The 25,464-nt window shown below is 34.3% G+C and overlaps 1 protein-coding gene across 1 annotated transcript in view; it reads right to left on the bottom strand.

The window, feature by feature from the left end:
* LOC150110339 (macrophage mannose receptor 1-like) overlaps window positions 1-25,464 on the bottom strand; it is a 161,065-nt gene that overhangs the window by 96,517 nt on the left and 39,084 nt on the right. Inside the window, exons 8-10 of the mRNA XM_090393039.1 lie at window positions 20,722-20,868; window positions 1,458-1,568; window positions 551-715 (exon numbers count right to left, since the gene is read on the bottom strand). Coding sequence (XP_090249165.1) covers window positions 551-715; window positions 1,458-1,568; window positions 20,722-20,868 — 423 coding nt within the window. The remainder of the gene's footprint in view (window positions 1-550; window positions 716-1,457; window positions 1,569-20,721; window positions 20,869-25,464) is intronic.

Here is a 25,464-nt window from a genome sequence, read left to right as displayed (position 1 = left end):
GGGCATGGATGCTTGCACTTGTCTGTGAATATACTAGTGGAGGAGATCGGCGATAGATGGCGTTGGTGTCGATGTTGAAAGTAGTAGTAGGTGGTAGACACGGGGAGTTGTAGATTAGGTACCCTCCCTCGATGAGTCATTGGACGCCCTGGAGGTGTCACGTAATAATAATAATAATTAAGTAGCAGTTTCAGCAAGAAAAATGGTCATAATTAGGATGGGGTGCTGACTCTCTCACATCCCGAAAATAATGCGTTTATCACACCCCGTGATATCGTTACCTTTTACTACAATGACGAATTGAACAAATGTTTTTAACAAACTCATAGACATAACTATATTTATATTAGTGCACACTACTACAAGTGTGTCTATATACAGCAGTAGACCAACAGCTGTTTCCATTCTGGAAAAGATGATCACAATGAATGTTAATTTAGTATAAATACAAGTATATCAACTATTTAAACAATATTACTTCTAAAGTCAAATTGACATTTTAAATTCAAAATATTTGAAGGGAGAAGGAAGACATAATTTCATGCAATACCTTTCTTAGTCATGCAGATATAGCCTCGTTTGTCGTTACAGTTTTTACCCCTCCATTTTAAGGTGCGAGGATACATCACAACACAGCGCTCCTCCACACTGTTGGGTTCATTCTCTTCCCAGCTGGTAAAATCAAGTTCACTGCCATCATCCCAAACAAATTTATCTAAAAAAAAGTCGGATTTAATAATAATAATAATAATATAACCGAAAAATACGTATAATTTATGCAATGTGAATAAATCAGGATTTCATATTTTCTCTTATGATTTGTCATTACTTTATGATTACTGACTCCAAACTAATATTCTCGTAATTTGCTTTATACTGTAATATAATATTTGGAAGCACTTCGGTTTCTTTTCTACAACTTTAGCCTGTTTATGACTGCGCGCCTTTACGAAACATTTTGTGGCAGGAAATGAATATAGTAAAGTTACTATATGAATTTCATCACCACAACAATAGAGTCATTTGCGACATAGAACCCTTTTGTGCTTCATATACTGTATTTGATCTTTACGAATTATGTTTTAAGTTACTGAGGTTGAGCAGCACTCTAGCATAACGGTTTTATTTGTTGATTAATTGATCAGCTAGACTAATTATTCGCATACTTTATCCTACCTAACATAGAGAGATATTGTTACGTATATGGCAATTAAAGAATAACAATAATTAATTAATTAAACAATATGCTATTCTGAGCGATAACATTTCTGAAACTGATGTTTATCCCAAATATTATGTTCCAGAATTATATCAACCGAATTCTACTTTTTACGTAACCTCTTTCCTGCAGACAAAGCTGAAGGGCTATTGTCTCTGCAGTTCCTTTGAAAGCATGTGCTTTGGGGTGGATATGTAAAATTAGCTAATGTGTAAATGACAAATTGTAATATACATACCATAAAAATTCCGTTTCAGACCAATCCAGACCACAATAAAGGAATAATCTTCCAAAACCTTTCCGAAAAGTTTTAATTCTTCATTTGAATGGATGCTGATAAGTTCTCCTCCTGAAAGATATTTGAGATACATTAATAGTTTAAATATTAAGCAGCGAATTAAATAAAGATATTAAAAGTCCATCAATAGATATTTGAAATCAGAAATATATCCGTTTGATATATATATATATATTTTTTCCACGGTAAATCTAATCTCGTCGTGTAGAGTACTAAAAATATTTAGAAGAGACCTTCAGGTAGAGTTAGAGAATTACTTATGCTCCTGAAAATTTCTTACCTTCGAGTGAAAACTGCTTTTCTTGAGTGTGCTGCAAATATGAAAAATCTGATAGAGCACACATTAATCACCACAATAGGACTAGAAAAATAACACTCTTGTCATTAGCATAATTATATTTAGAAGTCACATTATTATTCATAACAAACTTATGGATATAATGCATTTCTAGTTTGAAAACGTTTCTGGTTTGAAAACGGTTACGATTACGGCTATAACGCCATTACATGCCTGTTAATTGCGTAAGTTTGCTGCCTAGTTTTCTTCACCATCATCATCATGAATATCAAGGATTTAGCCCTAGCGCGGCCTGTTTCGGCCTTAGAAATCGTCATTGAATCTCTTAAGAGGAAGTCCTGGTTTTCTTTTTCTTAATGGCTTGTACTTAAGGCTTGTTTTGGTAATCTTTCTGTTTTCATTCTTTGAACGTGTTTCATCCATTTATGTTTATATTTTTTATTTTTTTCTATTACTAATTCTTGGTTTAATTCTTTCATAATTTTTTCGTTTCTTTTGTGATCAAATAGAGTATACTTTGCAGTTTTTCTCATAAACTTCATTTCTGCTGTTATTAATCTTTGTTGATCTTTTTGTTTTATTGTCCAGATTTCATTTCCATACAATAAGACTGGTAGGGCTAGTGTATTGTAAAATTTGTTAAAAACTGCAAAATTTTAAATATTTTGTAATTTTTACGTTTATATCTTTTTTAATTTCATATGTGATCATACATCCTAGGTAGTTAAACGAATTCACCTGTTCTAAGATCTTGTTATCTATTACTATTTTAGTACTTGCTGGATCTTGTCCTTTGAAGGTCATAGTTTTTGATTTTTCTGTTGATATTATCATACAATAATCTTTGGATATCTGATTTAGATCTAAAATAACTTTCTGTAAGTTATCTTCAGAATTTGTAATTATTGTTCGGCAAAAAGGGGAGTGTTTAAGTTCACTGTAGGAGAAAGTTTAATACCATGATTGAAATTTTTATTCCATTTTATAATTATTTCATTTAAGTAAATATTAGAAAGAGTTGCTGAGAGGCGACATCCCTGTTGGATTCCTTGGTTTATCTCTCTCGTATATGATAGCCCGTGATTTAATCTTATTTGTATTTGATTATTTTCATATATACTTCTAATAGCCTTTAGGATATTATTTGGTATTTTTATTTCTTTTAGTATGTTGAATAATATGTTTCTTTTAACTTTGTCAAATGCTTTTTCGAAGTCAATAAATGCAATATGTGTTTCTAAATTGTATTCTCTTCTTTTCAGTATTATTGATTTTAGGCAAAAGGACGGGTCTTTACATGATCGTCCTTTTCTAAACCCATTCTATACTTCTAAAATATAGTTTTTGGAATATTTCATTAGTTTGCTATTTAAAATTCTGCTATATATTTTGTAACAGGAATTTAGTATACTGATACCTCTACAGTTTTTAGGGTCATTTCTATTACCCATTTTAAAGATAGAAATCACAATTGCTTTTTACCATTCTATTGGAGGGTTACCAGTTGTATACATTTTATTTAAAAATAATAGGAGTCTTTCTTTGAATCTTGTTCCTGCATATTTATATAGTTCTTGACATAGCTCCAGGAGATTTTCCATTTCTTGTTTCTTTCAGGCTGATTTCTAATTCTTCTTTAGTTATTTCCTTTTCATTTTCATTAAGCGCTTGCCAGTTGTCTTTTTTAAAATTCTGTCCACATTTCTGTATAGAATTTAGAAATTCTTCTAATTTCAATTCGGTATTTAATTTTATCTTTTCTTTAACATCTGCAATTAGGAGTTTCAAAAGTTAATATACATTGGGTCTTACTTTATATAAATCACGTTCTAAATTAGAAACGAATTTGTTCCATGATTCCCTGTGTCTTTTTCTGACTTCTCTTAGTTTTCTTATATTGCGGTATTAACAATTTTCTCCGTCCGAAAGTCACTTTACGGAACATCGTGCTATGAAACATCTACATAGCATTGAACAGAATGATATCAATTCTATTGGTTGTGTGGTCGTTTAGTTTGTATTGTTGTAAACGTGAAAAAAGTTTCCCTGTTGGGAATGTCCTCAACATTCAGAATCCAAAGTGAAAAATTTAGGGCTAGGAAATTATTGCTTAGTTCCTTTTCGAGATATAAATGCATACGATAATTTCTTCTTATTAATAAAATTTGCAGTTAGTTTCATATGTTTGCCAGGCATTAAAATATTCAACTGAAGAACTATTATATATGCGAAATTCAGTTCATATCTATCTCATTCGGTTTAAATGATTGTTAATGAGACCAGTTGAAAAGCGAATCTGATTATCCCATATTTGTAGTTTTATATCATATTGCTTCGAATAAATAATGCATTCCCGAGAGCACTATTACAAATTTTTTTATTTTTGTTTTTGAAATGTATTATTTTAAAGAATATGTTTATCAAGATATTTGAGTTTTTAACAGTCTATGAGAAGAATAAAAAAAATTGAAACGTTGCCATGGGACTGGATGGTAGTCTTAACCAAAGAACTAGTTAATGACATTGAGACTCCGAGGAATTTTCATCTTTCAACTATGTGGTTAACAAACACACAACTTACGCCAATGATTTCTGACTTCAGCGTGCTATCTTTTCGAAACGTCTATTCAATGTTGTGTACATGTTGATATGCTTATTAACTATCAAGTCGAATTACTTTTTATTTATAAACGCAAGAAATTTACAGACACAAATACAATTGTTAGCAGTAGATTGCGTAGTGCGTGAAGGTAGATTATGTACTGTATTAATGGCAGTTAGATGATATTATGTAGATGATGGGTTACGCGGTATATGAGTAGAGTGATGTCATGATTAGTGGAATGTTCCTTCACGATAAGTTTTACAACTTATTATTATTATTATCCTGCATATGTTGGATAACAACAACAACAACAACAATAAAAGTCATCAATGAAGAATGTTTTACTGAGTTTAACTGTCAAATTTACATTTCAATGTTCTTTGTTATAATTACAATGTAGCTTTATGCGTGTAGGTGTATGAAAGAAAATTTTTAATTCTAAAGTAATTTCGAAACTTATATTTAATAAGTAAAGAAACGAAAGGTTGTTGTCTTCAGTTTCTGCCAATTTCTCTTGAGTAGACACTACCAAATGATTAGATATGCTAATGCGTCAATTACCAATAACCAAAATTGAGATAATGCGATTTTTTTAAAATTTACTATATCAGTTAAGGTACCATCTAAATCTTTAATAATGAGTTTAATAATGGAAGTTGAAAAGTCTGAAGAGTCCGTCTTCCATGTTTGATATGTTTTTGATTTGATTATGTATAGCATTCACCTCAGAGCAAATGCGACACTTTTTGTAATGAACAAGTGAAATATATGTTATATATATAAAATAAAATTGTATATATTTTAAGATAAAATTTTAAAACTTAAAAAGCTAGGTGACGTAATATATATTGTCTTATAAATTTTTTAGTTCTCGTATTTATATTATTATTTTATTTAGAAGTTGAATTACATTTTAGTCTACGTGTAATCAAAAGAATAAATGAAGTATTTAATATGGTGAGCAAAGTCCGTAATACGATGAGTAAAATCTGTAAAATAGGGTGATTCATTCAGTAATTGGTGTTTCATACGTGCATCGAGTTAAACATGAAATCTTGGAGCCACTTGTATTTTACAAATTGTTATTGGCTAACTTTGAAAAAAATCTTACTAAATTATGAAGATGGAAGCTCATCAGATCAGTTTAAAAATGAATAAGCACCATCTCAATTAACTACTTATAATGAATTACTACTTTTAATTACAAACACGATGCCTATTTAATACTGTTGAGTTAAACGAAACTCAACCAAATATCATAGAATCTGGGACATAGAGCCAAAAATAGTTCCTTCTTCTGTATCACCTTAATTATCTACTTCTTGTCAAGTTGCACAAAGTATGACACAATATATTGAACATGCTGTTGTACTCTTATTACCTGGAACTGTAGTTTCGCCTTTTGACAGCACTTCTCATCAAGTTGTTATAGTACAGCAGCATCGGTTCTTCTTCATTCCGCATTCATGGGATACATACAGAGTGCCTGCTGCTGTTGCGCCAAGTAGTCATTAAGAAAATGATCAGTAACTTCAAATGCAAGGTAAGAATGACGATCGGACGTCGATACACGAGTCAATTCGTTATTCTTGTTTCAACATCAGCGTAAGTCTGCTGCGGATTCTGCACAAACAAACGTAACCAAAAACCTTGTATGAAATTACATGAGAATATCAGACATGAATCTTCATGTTACCATATATTTTATCAGGACATGAAAATAGAGTTCACGAAGATGAGCCAAGAGATGGAGTATATGCGAAATGAAATTAAAAGAATTACAGAAATACATGGAAGTGTTAAAAAGAGTGGAACAAAAGATGATCATGTGAAAGATGTAACGAATGGGTCGAGAGGTGGATCTCTCTGGAGATTCGATTATTAAAGGTGTGGTGAATGACAAGGTGCATACGTTTTGTTCTTCTGTCGGTATAATGTGATTGAAACATTGGACATGAGGAATAATAGAGCAAAAGTGTTGGTGATTGCAGTAAGGACAATGGTTTGGATGGGAACAAGGGAAATGGCAGATTGGATATTAGCAGGTTATTATGGAGAGGAACAGATAAACATTGCGGAAGGAAAGGTAGTTTTTTGTCTTGCCAATGTATGATAGTGGTGAAATAAGGCTGCGAGCAAATATTACGAATGGTATGTTAGCGCATTACCTGAGGAGAAAAGAGTGGAATTTGTGAATGTGTGAGATGAATATGAGGGACGGATGGAACTATGTAATGAAGACGGGCTGCATTTAATTGGCTTTGGTGTGAGTTCGCTAGAGAGTGAGATTGTTGTTGGAAGGAGAGGTAATGATTGTAAGGAATATATCCGAATTAGTGCGAGGTGATACGAAAGAGAAAGAAAGGAGGGTAGGGAGGCTTCTAATTTGAATATCATGAGTGAAGTAAATGAGAGGGTGGAAGCACAAAACAAACGGGAAAACGGAGAGAATCAGAGTGGTCGTAGAGACACTGTATGAAACAAGTCCATGCTGGATTTATAACTACATGCGCAAATAATTCAAAGAAAAAGTCCAGATTGCCTGGGATGGGCGGGGAGAGTTTGATTGCGAGGAAAGTTGTAAAATAGGTGGTAATATAGAGGAGGGGACTGGGGAAATTATTGATAAGGAGCATTGGAGAAGTTATGTTCATAGGACATGTAGAACAAGAAATGATTGCTGTTCAATGAAAGTATTGTATTGATTGAGTTTATTCTTCCAAACATTGATAGTATAACACAAGATAATATTTCATGAGGATGACATTCTGACAGGAATAGAGATGGACGGATATGATATTCTTTGAAGATAGACAGGAAAGAAAGCGAGCATTACTGTTGATGGTAGCAAATGAATGGTGCCCATCTAAGGTGGATTTGCAAAGCGGGAATCCATCTTAGCTGGGCACAATTCATTTTTGGCTGCAGGATTGAGGCAGCATGATGTGAAGTAGAGGTGAAACAGATGAAATATTTGGTTGGGTGTTTACAGACCTGCTAATGTGGAGGGTAATGAGAATGAAATGTATAGGCAAATTAACCTGTTTAGAGACGAGCGATCATTGTGGGGAAATTTATTCATGGTAATATAGACCTGAATTAAGAGACTGAATGTAGGGACAAAGAGTATGAATTTTTAGATTTTTTGAGAGATAATTACCTTAGGTAGTACTTAACAGAGGGTACTCATCGATCAAGAATATTGCATTGGATAGTCTCATCAGATGCTATAAAATGGGGGATCAAATCTTCCAGCAGTTGGTAAGAATGACCATGTGGTGATCACTTGTTGGGTGACCAGTCATTTTATGACTTCTGTTAGAAAGGGGTATATGTGGACTTATAAGGCTAGTAATAAAGAAAACCTCAGGAAACAAATTGGGCAATAGCTTGGAAATCAGGAACTAGATGGAAGGGATATCAATTCTACTTGGATACTACTCGAGAACTACTTGGTGAAAGCAATAACAGAATGCATTCCAAAGCTCAATAGGGTAAATAGAGAATAAATATGGAAGAAGGTACTGTATTATGGATGAAGCATAAGATGAGTGGTTATAACAACCATTTATATGAGAATTTCAAAGAGCAGAAGGGGAAGATGACTCGCTTTATAAGGTTAGCAAAACTGCAGTTAGAGGCAGTTATCTAATTGCGTCTTAATGCGTTCTACTGGCCACATATCGAATTTTGTCGACATGTGGCCAGTAAAAGAAAGAATGATTATGAAAGGATGACACTGCTTGGTGAAATTGAGGGGTGATAACCGCTGCAGAGAATAGAGCTGAGGTATTTAATGAGCAATTGATAAAGATTTTCAGTCTTCTAAATATAACAGCTTGAATGCAGTGTGAAAGAAGGAGAAGCAGAAACTCTTAGTATAGGAGCAGGAGGTATATGAGTTGTTAAATAAATGTAATGTTAATCAGGTTGTAGGATTTGATACTATTTCACTGCGTGTTTTGATGGAATGTTCCGAGGAGTTAAGATCCGCTTTTACATATCTTTTTATTATCAGTCTTGCAACTGGGCCAAGTTTGAAAGAAGTGGAAAGAGGCTAAAATTGTTCCTCTTCATAAGTTAATCGATAAGAATAAGGCTTTCATTTGTAGGCCAGTCTTCCTGGATTACGTTGCACATATTTGGTTACCTGGTTTTCAAAACGATGAAGATGATTGGTTAAGGTCGAGGGACGATTGATGAAGGTGGGTTCTGGTCACTGTAATGTAAAACTATAAAGACTATAAAAACCATAAAAACTATAAACGTAATTTGCAAAAATTGACGGATAGAAGGAGAGCGGATATGATCGATAAATAAGCTCTTAAGGATTTATTACTGCATTAACGTGAGGTTTTACATAGGATGGGTAGAAGCAAGGAGAGAACAAGAGGTCATCCCATGAAACTGTATAAGGAGAGTATGAGCATCGGGGTGAGGAGCAGATTTTTTGTATGGAGAGTAGTGAGTGATTGGAATGCATTCCCCGAGGGTGGTGAGCACGGAGAAGTGGACATATTTAATGCATGGTATGATACGCTGTATTAGTAGCAGTGGTCCCTCCAGCGATGCGACTTTGGACTCCATGAAGGTGTACTACTACGTCTAATAATAATAATAATAATAATAATAATAATAATAATAATAATAATAATAATAATAATAATAATAATAATGTGAGGTTTCAGCTTCGCTCAAGGAACACCGCCTTGTCTTGGAGGTGGAACTTGCGTGCTTCAATGATATCGAGATCTATTATGGCTGTAGCATAGCTGCCAGCAGGGCCAATCCCCCCCCCCCCCTTGTCAGACAGATCTCATCTGAGGAGCCAGGCTAACAATGTTCCATCCCATATATTAATGATGAATAGCAAGAAGAAATCCATAACGGATCAGTCGACGCCGGCTCTCCGTGCTGGGCAATCACGTCAGGGAGCTGAAAAGCAACTGGTAGAAACCAAAATTAAAAATGGACTATAGAAGAAAACAGAGATGTTATGAAATGTTTTTACCGATCAATAGCAGGTTTTGGAAAGCGTATGCATGTAGTTTAGAAACAAAATTTCACAGAATCTGCAATAACAGAAGAAAGACTTATGGACCAAAAGAATTTCATTTTCCATGAAAAAACACATTTACTGAACTTGAGCTGCAAGAGTTATGTAATAAACCAAAAACTCCAGTAACAGTTAATCATTACGAGGTAGCTATATCTAACTTTGGAATTCAATTCAACAAACATCAAGCTAAGGACATACCTCAGAATGTTTTGAAGAAGTGCAGTGTAAAATGAAGTAAGGGATGTTAGAACTTATGAACTCCATAAATGGCTGTATAAGACTACCACCATTAAAAGCTTTACATAAATCTAAGCTAAAACGGCTTCTCTTAGCGCAAATGCTCTAATAAAAACCATCAGAACCAAACGTAAAAGGAAACAAATCAGCTCCAGTACAGCAATGGCTATATTATTACAGTGAAACTTGGTTTCAAACCATAAATGCAAAAACTGAATATGAAACAGTCTGCACCGTGCAAAATCCGGTTGGAATGAAAAGTCAACTTACTTCGACCTGTACTGAGCAACTTAAACAGTTTTAAAAAAGGTCGTCTTAAAAATAATAACATCAAAAACAAACTGACGAACACATATAATTTGGCCAACAAAACAATTGCTAAAGTTACCGAAGAGTTAAAACAAAGAATTATAGCGAGTGCACCAAAAATTAAGAGATGGGAAGCAAGAATAGACGAATACGTACAAAACATGCAATTTCAATGGAACTAACGTCAGTTCTTTCAGTTTCTCCAGAGAAATACAAATGCAAACAATCATTCTCCAGAAAAACATGAAACATTTAAATTTTAGAAGACAATCTGGGAAAATCCTATTGAATATAATAAAGATGAAATGAAATGAAACAGAAATAAAACAAAAACAAATGCAAATTATCATTATCACTAAAGAAACGGGCAGTGCAGCACAAGCTAGAAATTAAAAAAAAAAAAAAACTGGAGTGCGCATAACAAAGAAGATCTACATGGATTTTAGTTAAAGCACCTAAACACTTTACATAATCGAATGGCAGAACAATTTAATTATTTGTTGCGGTCAGGCTCAGTAGGCTGGATGATATCTGGGCGCACGTTTGTCTTCACGAATGATGAGGGTTCGGACCCAAGTGAACATCGTCCAATAACATACTAATCAACTATGCTTAAGCTGTTCACTGAAATCATAGCAAATTCCATATACCAGTACTTATCAGATAATTTGATTTATCTGATTCTCAGAAAAACTTCAAAAAGACGAAAAACTAACTTAACCATGGCATGGATAGACTAAAGGAAAGCATTCGATATCCTCCCACACTACTGGATTCCTGGGAATTAAGAAACACACGATGATATCTTGTTTCTGCTATGAAATCATGGAAAAGAACTTTAATTAGTCAATAATGATCGATTCGGAGATATTAACATTAAAACTGAAATTTTCCAAGGTGATTTGTTGTCTCCAATGCTCTTCAACATTTCTTTGATACATCTGTCTATGATTCTGAAGAAAATAAAACTTGGGTATAAAATTCCTAAATGTACTATTAAAAGTTCCCATTCTGTTATACATGAATGATTTGAAGTTATATGGAAAATCGACTCTTTACTGAACACAATGTGTATTAATGAGGACATCAAATTGGAATTTGGTTTACATAAATGAGCAATTTTATCAATTAAACGAGGAAAAATTAATGATAATAATAATTTTAATTTTGATCAAGACAAATATATAAGAGCAATTTCAGATAACAAACACTATATATTCCTAGGAATATTAGAAGACAGTGATATTCTCAACTCCAAAATTACACAACAGGCAGCAATAGAAGAATACACCAAAGGAGGTTGAAATATTCTGTGAACAAAATTAGGGCAATGAATTCTAAGCTATACCAATGATCTGATACACAGCTTGGATAATAGACTGGACAAAAGAAGACCTGGACAAATTGGAATGCAACACTAGAACATAAATGACTATGCATAATGCATTGCATCCACGAAATGATATTGACCGGTCGTATCTACCAAGGAGAATAGGTGGACGTGGTCTGCTGCAAGTGAGACAGAGTGTGGAAGAAAAAGAAATTAGTTTAAAAAGTTACATCGACAATTGCTCCGAGAAAATGCTTCTTCAGTATGATCTTCAGCATGATCCGCTCCATAATTTGATTGATAATTGGTAATGTTGCTATGGGTCTGTAATTGCTGATTAAATTTCTTTTTCCATATTTGTATATGGGTGATTATGGCGGTCTTTAGCATACTTGGTATCTGTCCTGTTTTAAATATTTTATTTATTAATTTTAGTAGGATAGGACTTAAACTAGTTGCATGTTGCATTATATCTTTAGGTCTTATACCATCAATTCCTGGGCCTTTGTTTGGTTTGATTTGATGTATTGCAGAGAGAAGTTCTGCTTCTTTTATGGTTGGAACCATAATGTCTGTTTTGATTGTGGTCCAAGTGGAGGGTCTCGTTTTGTGATTGGGGGAATATTTCTGTGTAGTTCTTGGATGGAGTGTACAAAGTATTGGTTAAAGTCATTTGCAAGTTGTTGGATAGGTTTTGCGTCTTTCATTAAGCTCTGTTTTATGATTTCGGAGGCGGTGATGTTGGGAACACAATCTAGCATCTCATTGATCAGATGCCAGGTTTGTTTCATGTTGTTTTGTAAAGGTTAGTTTGTGTCTGTAGCAGCTCCTTTTTGTATTTCTGATTTGTGTTGTAAGGCGATTCCTGGTTATCTTATATTTAATTTTTAAAGCTGTGTTATTTGGATATCGCTTTAATTCTTTCCATAAAGCGTCCTTTCTGTGTATTTCTAGGATTAAGTTTTGTGTTATCCAAGGATAACACAAATTGTGTTGTTTTTGAACGAATTCTGACTTTCTCTGCAGCTTTCTTATATATTTCCTCCAGTGTGAGTTTAATGTTGTTGTATAAGATATCTGCTGAATCTGATGCCAGGTGTTCCCAGTTTGTTTTTCTTATTTCGTGGGTGACTATTTCTTCGTCTATTATTGTTTTCTGTCGCTTTTCTTCTGTGAGGAATTGCAAGGTTATTGTCTTTGTGTGAAGGTTTAGAGCGGTGAAGTAATGATCTGCTACTTTGCACTTTATGACTGATGCAGTGTAACTGTTTGGTGGTGCTCGGACGTTTATATGATCTAGACAGGAGTCAGTGATAGTATTTCCGATATTTCTTCTCTAGTACATAAGGTTATTGTTGGTATTAGATTATACATGGATAGTGTGTCTAGGTATTGTACAGTATTGTTCTGGTTTTCGTTTGCAATATTTATGCTTATGTCACCAATTATCATTAGGTATTCGGTTGAGCATATTTCTTGGCGTGAAAACCAGCAATTGAGTTCGTGCAAGAATTTTATCATGTTTAGGTATGGTGTCCTGTAAATAGCATTTAGTATTATGGGATGCTGTCTATTGGTGGTATTAGTGATTTCGAAGCAAAGGGTTTCAGCATGCTCCAACTGATAGGCCGTTTCTTTTGCTATTAATTTTTGTTTGATAAATATTAATATTCCACCTCCCCTCTTATTGTTTGGGGGCATGATCTATGTTGTTGGAAGCCTGGAATTTGGAACGCAGTTGCTTCGTCATTAGTTATGGATACTTCTGTTAGAATCAATATATCAATAATATCAGTGTAATTACTGAGATTATTGATTCCTGATAACCAATGTTTTCGAATGCTTCTGATGTTAATATGCAAGATTGATAGACCTCTCGGTTGTTCTGTGTGTTGTGTCCATGCATCAAGCGATTCGAAAGTGCAATTTCTGATATATTCAGGTGTAATTACATCTATCTGATCGTTCACATTCATTTTTGTTGTGTTGAGATCTTCTTATTGGACTAAGTTTGAGTCTTTTGTTTCACTCTGGCAACCTATCTATATCTTCCGAGCTTTTTATTTGTATAGTCTTTGAAGTCTGCGACTTTCTCAAGAATATTTTGCCGTCTTTAATCCATAAAAATTGATACTTTTTTTTCTGTTTTTTCTTTTTTTGCTTGGTTCAAAAGATTCTGATTGAAAGGTGTTAAATATTAGATAGAAAGATTGGCGTATTGTCTTGCAATGCATTTAAATCCTTGACTATCTGTTTTTTTTCAGTCTGCTGGCTTTTATGAGATTGTCTCTTGTAGCCTTGCTTGTCAGACGGATTATTACTGGTGCGGGTCGTAGTCAGCCTTGTTTTTTGTTCTTCCTGGGAATCCGATTTATGGTCTGAATATCATTATACTGTAGGGGGATGTCAATTGCATGGCCTAACTTTAAAACTACGTCTCTGAGATTTTCTGTGGATTCAATTTCTGGAAGACCGTTTATGACAAGTTCTTCTTTATGTTGTTGTTGGTTTAAAACTTCGTATTGTAGTTTCAGGAAATTAAATTCTTGACGGAGATCCGACGTGTCTTTTATCAATTTGTGCTTCCTGTCAGTTAATGCGTTAATGCTGATTTTAATGTCTTTTACCGTTTGTAAGACTTCGACTTTCGAATTATTAAATTTAACAAATTCTTCATATTCGCTATTTTGTTTTATTTTTTTTTTGTTATTTTATTCGTTTATTCTGTTTATCAAATAGTTCTTGGACAAGATCTACCAAGCTGGCTTTTATATTTTCTAAACCTTTTTCTAGTAATAAATTTACGGAACTCAATTATAAGACTCACCGGTATTTTTTTTGTCTGTTCAGTTCATCGTCCGATTCTGCCTCCGACGTAATCAGTTGCGTCGTTTACGTCGGAAGCAGTCGTTTTTTCTTTGCGTCGTTTCTTTGTTCTCTCTGCAGTATAGGCATTTCCATTCCTCTCGCTTGGCATTGGATTTGCTTTGCCATGTTGTTTCTGAAAGTCCGGAACATGTAAAGTGAAGATTCCTAAGGCATTTCCTGCAGGTTATATGACTTCCGTCGGACGGTAATTCCTTCAGGCACTTGTTGCACTTCATGTCTCACCTTTCTTCCCTTGGACAACTGTAAAGATGGCGATGTCCTTTATTCTATACTCGTTAGTGACCATGGTGAACTCTGCTCAATTTTCAGCACACTTAAAATTTGGGTTTCATTTGGCCGATTTCGATGAATTATATATCACCATTGTCTTCAGCGTGACAAGAAGAGTTCCTTTGTATTTTTAAATTAATAATAGGAGTTTGAACCACATTAAAGTATAAAATATAATAATAATAATAATAATAATAATAATAATAATAATAATAATAATAATAATAATAATAATGGTTTGCAATGTTTGTTTATTTTCTAGCTTAGTCTGCGAGCAGAATGGAATTACACGAAAGTATATTTGTGGTGTATGTTCGCAATGATTATTTATCCTTAGCTGCTAACAGCTCAAGAAATTTATTCTTAACGATTGAAGCATATTCTTTTGTTGCACTCGAATTTCCCTCCATGTCTTTCTTTGATTTGAACAAATGAAACTATTTCATTGTGTAGAGTAGTTTGAATAATAAGAATATTTTAAAGAAATATCTTTAACATGTTTGATCAAATGAATTAATGTAGTTTAGTACGCTATGTACTAAATTAACATTCCGCTAAAAGATGTTTCCAATGTTTTGTGAGGAGATTATAAAACGCCTGAAAGTTAGATAAGGAGCACAAGTTTTTCTGGTTTCAAACTGATCCACTAATTTATAATGTAATTAAAAATTATCATAATAAATGTATTAAGAAAAAAATGAAACTGAAGTGCAAAGATGAAACGTAAAATTTAATAACGAGTCGACAACTTCCTAAAAGATTCTGACTCTGACAACAAACAACAATAACAATAGTAATAAAAATATATCACAAAAGCTAGGCGAATGTTATCAAATATGGTCATACATTTTTCGCATTGAAACCCATTCACATACCAGCAAGCATTCCTGCATCCTTTTTATCAAATGTATTCTCTGCTGTTTACAATTGAAAAGAAAAATCAAACCGCACAAATCAATCAAATGAAATAGTGCTTTAAGAGTTTAAGAGAATTACAAGAAAATAACTTATTTAGAAGTCATTATTGTATTTTTTTTATTAAGAATGTATCTGATGACATCCAATAAGAATTAATTACACTTGGACCAACGTATGCACATCTTTATAGCTGCTCTTTCTCTACTGGCCTACCATAAGCAGAATAAAGATGTACTAAAAAAGGATTTTCGAAGAAATTCTGCCAGCCTGGCTGGCCGAGTCGTTAGCCATGGGGCTCCAGCCAAAGGGCTGCGGGTTCGAATCCCCGCCGTGGGCATGAATGTTTGTGATTGTCTGTGAAGATAGGCAGTGGTAGTTGTAGTTGCGGTCAGTTGGGGGATTGAGTGGTAGATACAGAGTTGTAGAGGTGCCCTCCCTCAATGAGCCTTTGGGCTCCCTGGAGGTGTTAAATAATAATAATAATAATTGTAATAATAATTATTATTATTTCAGGAATATCAATAATAACGGAAGAACAGAGTTTTGATGGTTATATAAAGAACATAAGGCTGTTACCCATTTTGTTTCTTTTTTCTATAACAATAGTTACTCTTCCGCTCATTAACCTTATGATTTATGGAGTAGCAAGGCTATATTACTTAGGGAATTATTGCAGGACACATGGTTTCCCCGTTGCCTTCCTTATGTGATACAAATCTCTGTATACAAATATATATGATAAGAGGATAGTTCGACTATTTGAGGGATAAAAAAAACTAGTTTCAGGGAGAAAAATCTCACCCATCTCTGTACGAAGCTGGCTTCTCACCTCAGTTTTAAAACTTTAATGTGTTTCGTCTCCTAAAAAGAACTCAAACATTAGTTTTTCCAACGAAGGATCCTTTACACAGACTCAGCAAAGAAGTCTCTGTGGTTGTTAACAATCATCATCATGAGGATGTTAATAGGAATCGTGTGTGTGTGTGTGTGTGTGTGTGTGTGTGTGTGTGTGTGTGTGTGTGTGTGTGTGTGTGTGTGTGTGTGTGTGTGTGTGTGTGTGTGTGTGTGTGTGTGTGTGTGTGTGTGTGTGTGTGTGTGTGTGTGTGTTATCCTACTTATTAAACTCGCAAGGAATCAAGGACTCATCTACAGTAGCCAATTTTCACCCACATCAGCTGTCGGACTGATCTTCATTTCCTTCACATACCATACCTAAACTTACTACATACAAAAGAAAGCCATTCCAATATAGCACTGCTACATGACAGAAAACTCTAGCTATAGTCAATTCTTTAACTACAACCATCTTTGATTTCCATGAACGCTAGATCCTTCTCTTAACGCCCACTATAAAATAAAAACTTTCATATACTGTTATCGTGTATAATACTTTGAGAACTTTGTAGGCCATTGTCATATGACACCTTATTGTGCTGTTTGTTAGTGGCCGTATTCCACAAATGCGTAATATGTTCTCATGATTTACATTCCTCTGGTCCTGACATAATATTTAAATAAAAATGAAATCATAATTTGCTGCTCTAACAATGTGTGTTGTGTCTCATCATTTCGGAATCCAGATGAACAGATGTACGCAGAGTAGTCCAAGCGTGGTCGTATCACGTTTTGTGCAATTTTAAAATAATTTCCTTATCGTTAGATAGGAGTACCAATATTCTTTACAGCAGTGCAATTACCCTCTGAGTGGTATTCCAAATATTTGTTAAATGTTCCCTTAACGTCAATTACCTATCAACTAAAACTCCTAAATTTCTAACCTTTGATCACTCTCTTGTATATTATGTTCATCTATATAATGCACCTATGTATATCTCAATACAGAAAAGTGAACACTTTTTACAATTACTAACATTCAACCAATAGCTCTTTTCACTTCCTTACTTTTCCATCTTATTCATATCATTTGGCAATATTCTGATTATTACCTTAGCTGTATTTGCATCATAATTAAAAGCGTTCATTTCTCTTATCAAATCCTTCCTAATGTCCTTCCTAATTGTAGTGTTAACGTAAAGTTAACTTTACAACCTCTCAATATTTCTTTCAACAATTTTCGGGGAGGTCTATAAACGTGCATTTTTCAGCATTTTGAGTTTGTCTGAATAGGCTGATCAGTCGCTTAATAAAATATCATCAGACAGAGTAGAACAACAGAAGAATACTGCCTTAATATTCGCTGCGCAAAATTCACTGAATCATGTTTGCGTACTTAACATGCATTGTGTTGTTGTTGTTGTTGTTGTATTGTTTCGATTCACCACTTCTAGTTAAAATAGAAATGGCAATGGCGGGAATTTGCCTCCCAAAAATCTACACACGTTTTGATTATAAACACAGCGTGAATCCTAACGATTAGATGATATAGGAGACATAATGTTGCAATAATCAATTGAGGGAATTTCGAGAATTACGGGAAACCTCAATATGTGGGAAGTTTTAAGACGCTTCTAACATGTATTAGTCAAATTGGTTGTGGTCTGATTGGCAACAATCAGACAACAACCTAAAGAGATTAGAAACACTCTACATTTACTGTGGGATTCGCAGGGAGAATGAACTGTCTGTCGATTATAGAGGTCAATGGCTCTCCACTCGATTAGGTAAGTCGGCAATATTTAGAAGAATCACTTTAATTGAACAGCGAACTATATGATTTGAGAAATATCCTCTTTCTAAAAGACCTGGTTTCTTTTGTTGAATCTGTATTTTATAGAGGAGTCCACGTGATATGTGCTTCTCTCGTGAGTACGGACTGAATTGTCTAGAAAGTAGGAATCCTTACAGACAACTGTTTCATTGAAACATGAAAAATATCATATTTTGCCTGCTTGTTTGAGATGAATGAATTTGGCTCTTATTGAAATCACCTTGCGTTATAGATATACGAAAAGATAATTTTTATATAAATTTCTAATGTCATGGGCACAATAAATTTATTATTAATGACCATAGTCTATCTGTATAGCTTGTTGCCTCAGTTCTCTTGCAAATTACGTTATGATGGTGTCGCTATGAGTCAACATAAGTGATGTATTGACACTTTAACCCATTTAATTAAACATGTATTCCTCAACAAAACTTAGACACATCCTGTTGGTAGCAAACGCAACAATCTAATTAGACACCATCTTTTTAATTAAGGACTTAGTGATATCTTACAGAATAATGTTGCAATGAATTATAAATATACATTTCTTCACCTGTAGGTAAATCTGCGTCCTTAATATACGAGGGTTGTTCGATGTCCATACACAGTCTAAGAGATGGCACAACCAGTATGTATCGAGGTTATTTTTAGTTTCTGGCAACTGTGGGAAGAACACACACACTAAGGTTCCGTCAGATAGATCTATTATTCTGTGTTTGGCGTTTATTTGAATCGATGATGTACCGTCGTTTGTGAAAAATGGATGAGAAAGAATTTCGCGTAGTGATAAATTACCTTTTGAAAGGCAAAACGGCTCAGGAATCAAATGATAAGCTTGATAAACATTACGATGAGTCTGCTCCTTCGACCAGAACGGTTTATAAGTGGTTAAGTGACTTTCGAAGTGGTCATATGAGCATAAGTTGGGCTGAAGTTTATGGACACCCTGTCGAGGTCACTACTCCAGAAGGTATTCAAAAATTCCATTATATGGTGATGGATGATAGAAGAGCGAAGGTGCGTGAAATTGCTTAGGCTGTGGGCATCTCAAATGACCGCGTACATAATATTTTACATGAACATTTACATATGAGAAAACTATCCGCAAGGTGGGTGCCGCTTTTGCTCACACTGCATCCAAATCGTCAACGTGTGAACTGTTGCAAGGACAGTTTGAAGCCATTTGAACGGAATCCAGAGGGAGTTTTGCGTACTTTTGTAACAGTTGACGAAACATGGATTCGTCACTACCGGTCTGAGACAATCAAAACAATGGGTTGCAAGCGAGGAATCTGCATCAAAGGAAGCGAAAACGTTCCTTCAGCAGGAAAGGTTATGACCACCGTCTTCTGGGATGCTCGTGGCCTAATCTTCATAGACTTCTTGGAAAAGAAGTCTATGAAGACGAGGCAAGGGACTTGGGAGTCATTGTGGACAGAGAACTTAAGTTTAAGGGGAATGTTGCAAAGATAGCCAAAACATCACATCAAATTACATGGTTGTTGAAGAACACACTAAAAAGCAGGGATAAGGAAGTTATTGTTCCAATTTATAAGACATTAATAAGACCGCATTTGGATTATTGTGTACAGATCTGGTCACCTGGATTTCTTGGTGATGAAGAAATGGTGAAGAGGCGAGTTACAAAGAAGGTTCCCTACCAGGATAGATTGAAGATCTGCGGCCAAAAATTAGCCCATAGACGTAGGAGAGGAGATATGATAGAAGTATATAAATTATTAAAAGGATTTTACAGGATTGATGCTGATGACATTTTTATAACCAATGCAGGAAGGGAGAGAACGAGGGGCCATTCCTGGAGATTGTGTAAGAGTGTGGTAAACAAAGGTGTTAGGACTAGATTTTTTACTTGGAAGGTTGTGAAGGAGTGGAATGCATTGCCAGAGGTTGTTGTGAATGCTTCATCTGTGAATGAATTTAAGGATAAGTATGATAGGTATTGTGTAAATAATGGTTAGTGTGTCAATATGGGGTCTCCCGCGATGAGTCTTTTGACTCCATGGGGACACCGTTGGGCAAAACAATTACCGGAGTGTATTAATACGTCTTTTCTAGATTGCGTAAATATTGAAATAAAAGGAACAACGCCACACTTGGCGAAAAATTTTCTTTTTCAACTCTCACTCTTCTGCAATTTTGACCACAAAATTGTTTGATTCAAGCTACGAAGCCTTTTCGCATCCACTACTCTCCAGGTTTGGCTCCTTCAGACTACTATCTGTTTTCAAACATGAAAAATATGGCTGGCAGGAAAGAGAATTTCATCAAACGATGAGGTGATTGAGGAAACAACTGCCTATTTTGAAGAGTTGCACAAATCACACTATATCGGACGGGATCAAAAAACTCAATCATCGTTGGACTGAGTGTGTAGACTTCAAAGGAGATTATGTTGAAATATAAAAAATGTTTGTCCCAAAACATTATGTTTTCTTCATATTTGCTCGGACTTATCGAACAACTCTCTCACAGAGGATTAAAAATGAAATTTGATGCGATTGACTAATATATATATCGAAATAAAATTACTGATTCAAGTTTTAATTATTAATTTACAGTGCACCAAAATGGTTATTCAATTCAAGTCGTATTTCACTTACCTCGTTTGAAACATTCCGTTTTGGCATCATCCCAGCGAAACGTATTTTCGAGTTTAAAGAAGTAACAGTATTTTCCTCCAAAATCATACCAAGGATAACCAGGTGGGCATATGGTGCCTATTTCTGGAGGCAACGTCGCTGCAATATCTGCGGGACGGAAAAAAAAAAAATGGCAGTTAACATAACAACACTTAGATAAATAGGTTGATAAGTAACTGCTACTGCTGTTTGTTTGCTTTATTGAATTCAATTAAACAGTACTATATGCCGTAATATCACGACTATTCGAATGCCTTAATATCAAGACTATTGGATTACTTTCTAAAAAGTGTCCGCTGCAACCTATCGAACAAATGCCTTTTTGTTGAGTACACTGCATCACTGCAAAGCAGCACATTCATTAGAAGCATACGAACAAATATACATAAAGGATTATTTGCAGTTTTTTTTTCATGATTCATCCAGTGTATGACAAGACCGCTATTTCTTCCCCCAAATTAATTAATCATGTTATATATTTTTAATTGTATTAATAATTTTCAATTTATAAGTAGACTAGACTTACCTTCTTTTTAAGTACGAGAGTTTTGCTGGTTCAAACCAATACTATTACAGAAATGTCCTATTTCGTTACTTAAATAAAAAGAGCCAACAGGCTTCATTTCGGCGATATAAACATTAATTAAATTAAGGGGGTTAGATCCCACATCGTTTTAAAACGGAATAAGAAACTCAAAGATTGGAATCAGATCTTGATTCCAATTGGAATGACCTCCTACCATAATGTAATAACAGCATACATTTCCTAGGAAATGTGTTTTTACATTATGAAAAATACCAAGAATAGCGATCAGAACTTATCCCACCTTTGCAACGAGTTGCCCGTGTTTGTACTACGTTCTAGGACTACTTGCATTTAGCTCACGCTAGTATTTGCCGATACTTTTATAGTTTTTTATACTATATTCGGCATGAAACTCTCTGATTCCAATCTTTGAGTTTCTTATTCGGTTTTAAAACGATGTGGGATCTAATCCCCTTAATTTAATTAATGTCCTATTTCGTACTTTTACCTGACGCATTCTAAGAGCAGTAATGGTTATCCACGTAGCAACATCATAATTACTTTTTCCAAGTCCAAGTCTCATCATCAACTGAATATTGCTCTCCTCTTAATGAGACTCTCTCACCAGCAAATATCTGAAATTCCTAGATTTTGTTTATCATAGAAAAACGGACTTATTTTCCAGTCTAGCTGACGTAATGAATATTCTGGGAATACTGCCTTGGGTAAGGTTTATAGTTGGCTTTAGTAGGAGATGAATGTTCCCTCATTGCTTATTGAAAGTCTGAAATGGTTCTAAAAATGATGTGTTTCTAGAGCACAGTTTCGTATTATATAAATAAATAAAGGATAATAAAGTATAAAAAATCCTTATTTGCAACGGCAATAAATTATTTCCACGAAAGGTAAGTTTGCTACCTTCGATCAGTTTGAAACACAAATAAATTATTGAACAAGTGGAGCAATGTAGACAGCAACACTAAACGAACGATCAGCATATTATATAAAATTGTTCGGTATAAACGGAGGCAGACAAAGCCGTCACACACACACACACACACACACACACACACACACACACACACACACACACACACACACACACACACACACACACACACACACACACACGCACGCACGCACGCACGCACGCACGCACGCACGCACACACACACACACACACACACAAAATTCAGATATTAAAGGAGAGAAAAAGAAATAACAACAGTAAAATTTGACTTTTAAATTAAGAAGTTTATTATAAAGATACTTGTATATGTCGTGAAAAGGCAAGTTGTGTTCTGTATACTTGTTGAAAAAAAGACTAGGAGAGTGGCAAAAATAGGAGGTGCAGAATGGACAATCAGATAATCGACGCCATTGTCATGGCGTCGGCCAGTGATAGTACATAAGCAGAGGACAAAACATTACGAAGATTAGAACGGAAAAGTTCCATTTTCGTAATGCTCGAGTATTTGCATGTTTTTTTCCTTTCCTTTGGAATCCGTTTTATTTCTCCAGAAGTGATATTAAAGCTTCATTTAATAACGTTTTGTGAAAGATCATCATCATCCTTTCAGGATGATGATCATCATCATCCTTTTGTGAAAGGATGATGATGATGATCATCATCCTTTCAGGGATATACCCACTGGCCTGTTCCGGTCTCTCTCCATCTTTTCCTTGGTTTGTCCCTTACTTATGTATCTGCTGTAGGTTTCGAAAGGTAACTTTAATTAACGACCATAGTTAAGTCGTTGTTAAGATGAATGTATTGTTTTCGGTTTCTTTCTTTTCTTCTTTCGACACTTCCGATTTCTTTGTGTGTGGTTGTGATACTACCTTGTCCTTTTTTGTATATATTTTCTTTAGGGTTTTGCAGGCTGCATTCGCTTTCCCTGACCTGGAATTTGACAGGTTATCGAATCATAGTTCATTTTTTATTGAACTGTGTTAGTAATTTTTATGCTAGTTTTGTGGTGGCATATAGTTTTTTACAGCTTTTTTTCTGGTATAACGTTGGATTTCAATGTTGCTAGTGGCCTTTGATCCTTTGTATTTGCATTTTTAATAGCTTTCTGATATTGATTTCACGTTTCTGAAGAGATAATATGTTCGCTTCACTGATTTTGAAAGGTCAGGTTAGCTATCCAGATCCGTAGATCATCGACATTTGATACACGATGCCGATTTTGCTAGCTTCTGATTGAAGAGTGAAATGTTCGTTTCAATAGCTTTCAAACGAGCTAATATAGTAAATGAAAACCCATTAGAGAATTTTATTAAAAATAAACAAATAAAAATAAAAGAAAGGAAACTTATGAGGGAAAAACTTTGCACGTTTCTGGTACTGGATTTTTGTTGTGGCTCTATTCATGTCTAAATGGATGATGTGTAAGTTTCAATAACTTTAAAATGTCATGATAGCATTCCGTATAAAAAGAATTATCACAAAGCCAGAGTGTATTTTATAGTAGTTTCAATGATACAAGCTCTCAAATGTAAAACTTTGATAAGCTATTTAAAGAATTAAAACTTAAGTTACAAAGGAGAACAGACTACATGGTGTTAGTTGTGTCAAATATATAAGATGAAATTTTAAAGTTGACTTCAAGAGAAATTTCAGTTATATTAATGATAAAAGAGCACCACACGAAAAGCATATGGGTGTAAATAATTATAAATGATATAGATATGGAGGCATATAAAAGGTCCTGACATTATTCTTAAGAACTGTGTTAACCTATTAATATTGAAGCGATCAGTGTAACTCAAATCACAATTCTTAGTTTGTCCATCTTGTGTAAAATATTTTGAGGAGCGCAGTGAAAAATTCTAAATTTGTACCATCACAACTTAGACTTTTTCAACAATGGATTAGCATATTCTGATTTTGAAGAATTAATAGATAACCTAATTTTTGGGCCGTCTTGTAAAACACTTTTAAACGCATGAGCACATACTGCAGTGATTACCGTATTTTTTTTTCCTTGTAAGACGCACCGTATTGACGCGTCACATTTTTCATGTCGATTGCTTTGAAAAAAAAAAAATTCTTCGCAGTATAAGACGAACGAATTATGTATCGAATTTTTCATATAAATATAAATTTTCTATTACAAAATTTAATACATAGATTATCCGTTTATTACATAAGAAACAATTATTCTTAAAATCGTCAAATCATTAAAAATCTAACAAATAATAATAATAATAAGTTTTATAAATTTTATTAATCTTTTCAAATCTTTATTCACCTTCACATTCTTCCCACTCAAAACTTTCTGAACTTGCTTCTTGATCAGAAACTAATCAGTTTAACTTGATTAGAAAATAAGTCATCAAGAGAATAACTAATTCCACACTTTCGAAAAGATTTCATAATAATTTCGGGTTTCACTTCATTCTATGACACTTTACCCATTCAGAAACCTGAGAAATTGTGGCCTTCTTTCTCCTACCTGCAAATAGTTTCTCATATTTGCATATTGCATTCAATGAACCCATTTTTCCCATCATAAATCCTTTAAATGGTTTGTTTATCGATACATCTAAAGGTTGAAGCGCTGAGGTGAATCCTCCTGATTGCGACTAATTTTGTGTTAATTTTGCGAAGTTCATTCTTAGCAGCTTCAGTTTTATGCCATCTAAACTGATCCCATACTAAAATTCCCTAACAGAGCAGGTTTCTGATAAACTGCCAGGACGTCTGTGCCACACGTTCGTTATCCATAACTTCATTCCTTCTTCATTCATCCATCTATCCATCCTTTTGGGTGAATTTGAATGCGAACTCTTTGGAAAGTGTGTCTTTGTGCATTGTTTTTCCTTTTAAAAATGAAAAACAGATAAGGTGTTCCATCCGCACAACCCGACAAAACAACAGTATAGTGGATTTTTTTCGTCACCAGAGGCTTTAACAATAATATTTTATTTTTACGTTTGGAGTCAACAGTCTTGTTCGAGGGCACATCAAAGCCAGAGGAACTTCATCCATATTAGCTGTCAGTAAAAGTTCAAAATTGTCTTGTTTTCTAGTATTTATAATTAATATATGAAACTCAGTAATTTTATTTTCGAATTCGTCTGGCTTTTTCTTTCTTACTTACTTTTTTTCTTTTTTTTTCATATTTTCGTTTTTACAGGGATGTATAAATCATTTGTCTTCATAAATCTAA

The sequence above is a fragment of the Typopeltis vanoorti genome, chromosome 1 (assembly GCF_054136105.1).
Source record: "Typopeltis vanoorti isolate ZY-2024b chromosome 1, IOZ_Tvanoo_1.0, whole genome shotgun sequence".
NCBI lineage: Eukaryota > Metazoa > Arthropoda > Arachnida > Uropygi > Thelyphonidae > Typopeltis > Typopeltis vanoorti.
This window is presented reverse-complemented; position numbering and strand designations above follow the sequence as displayed.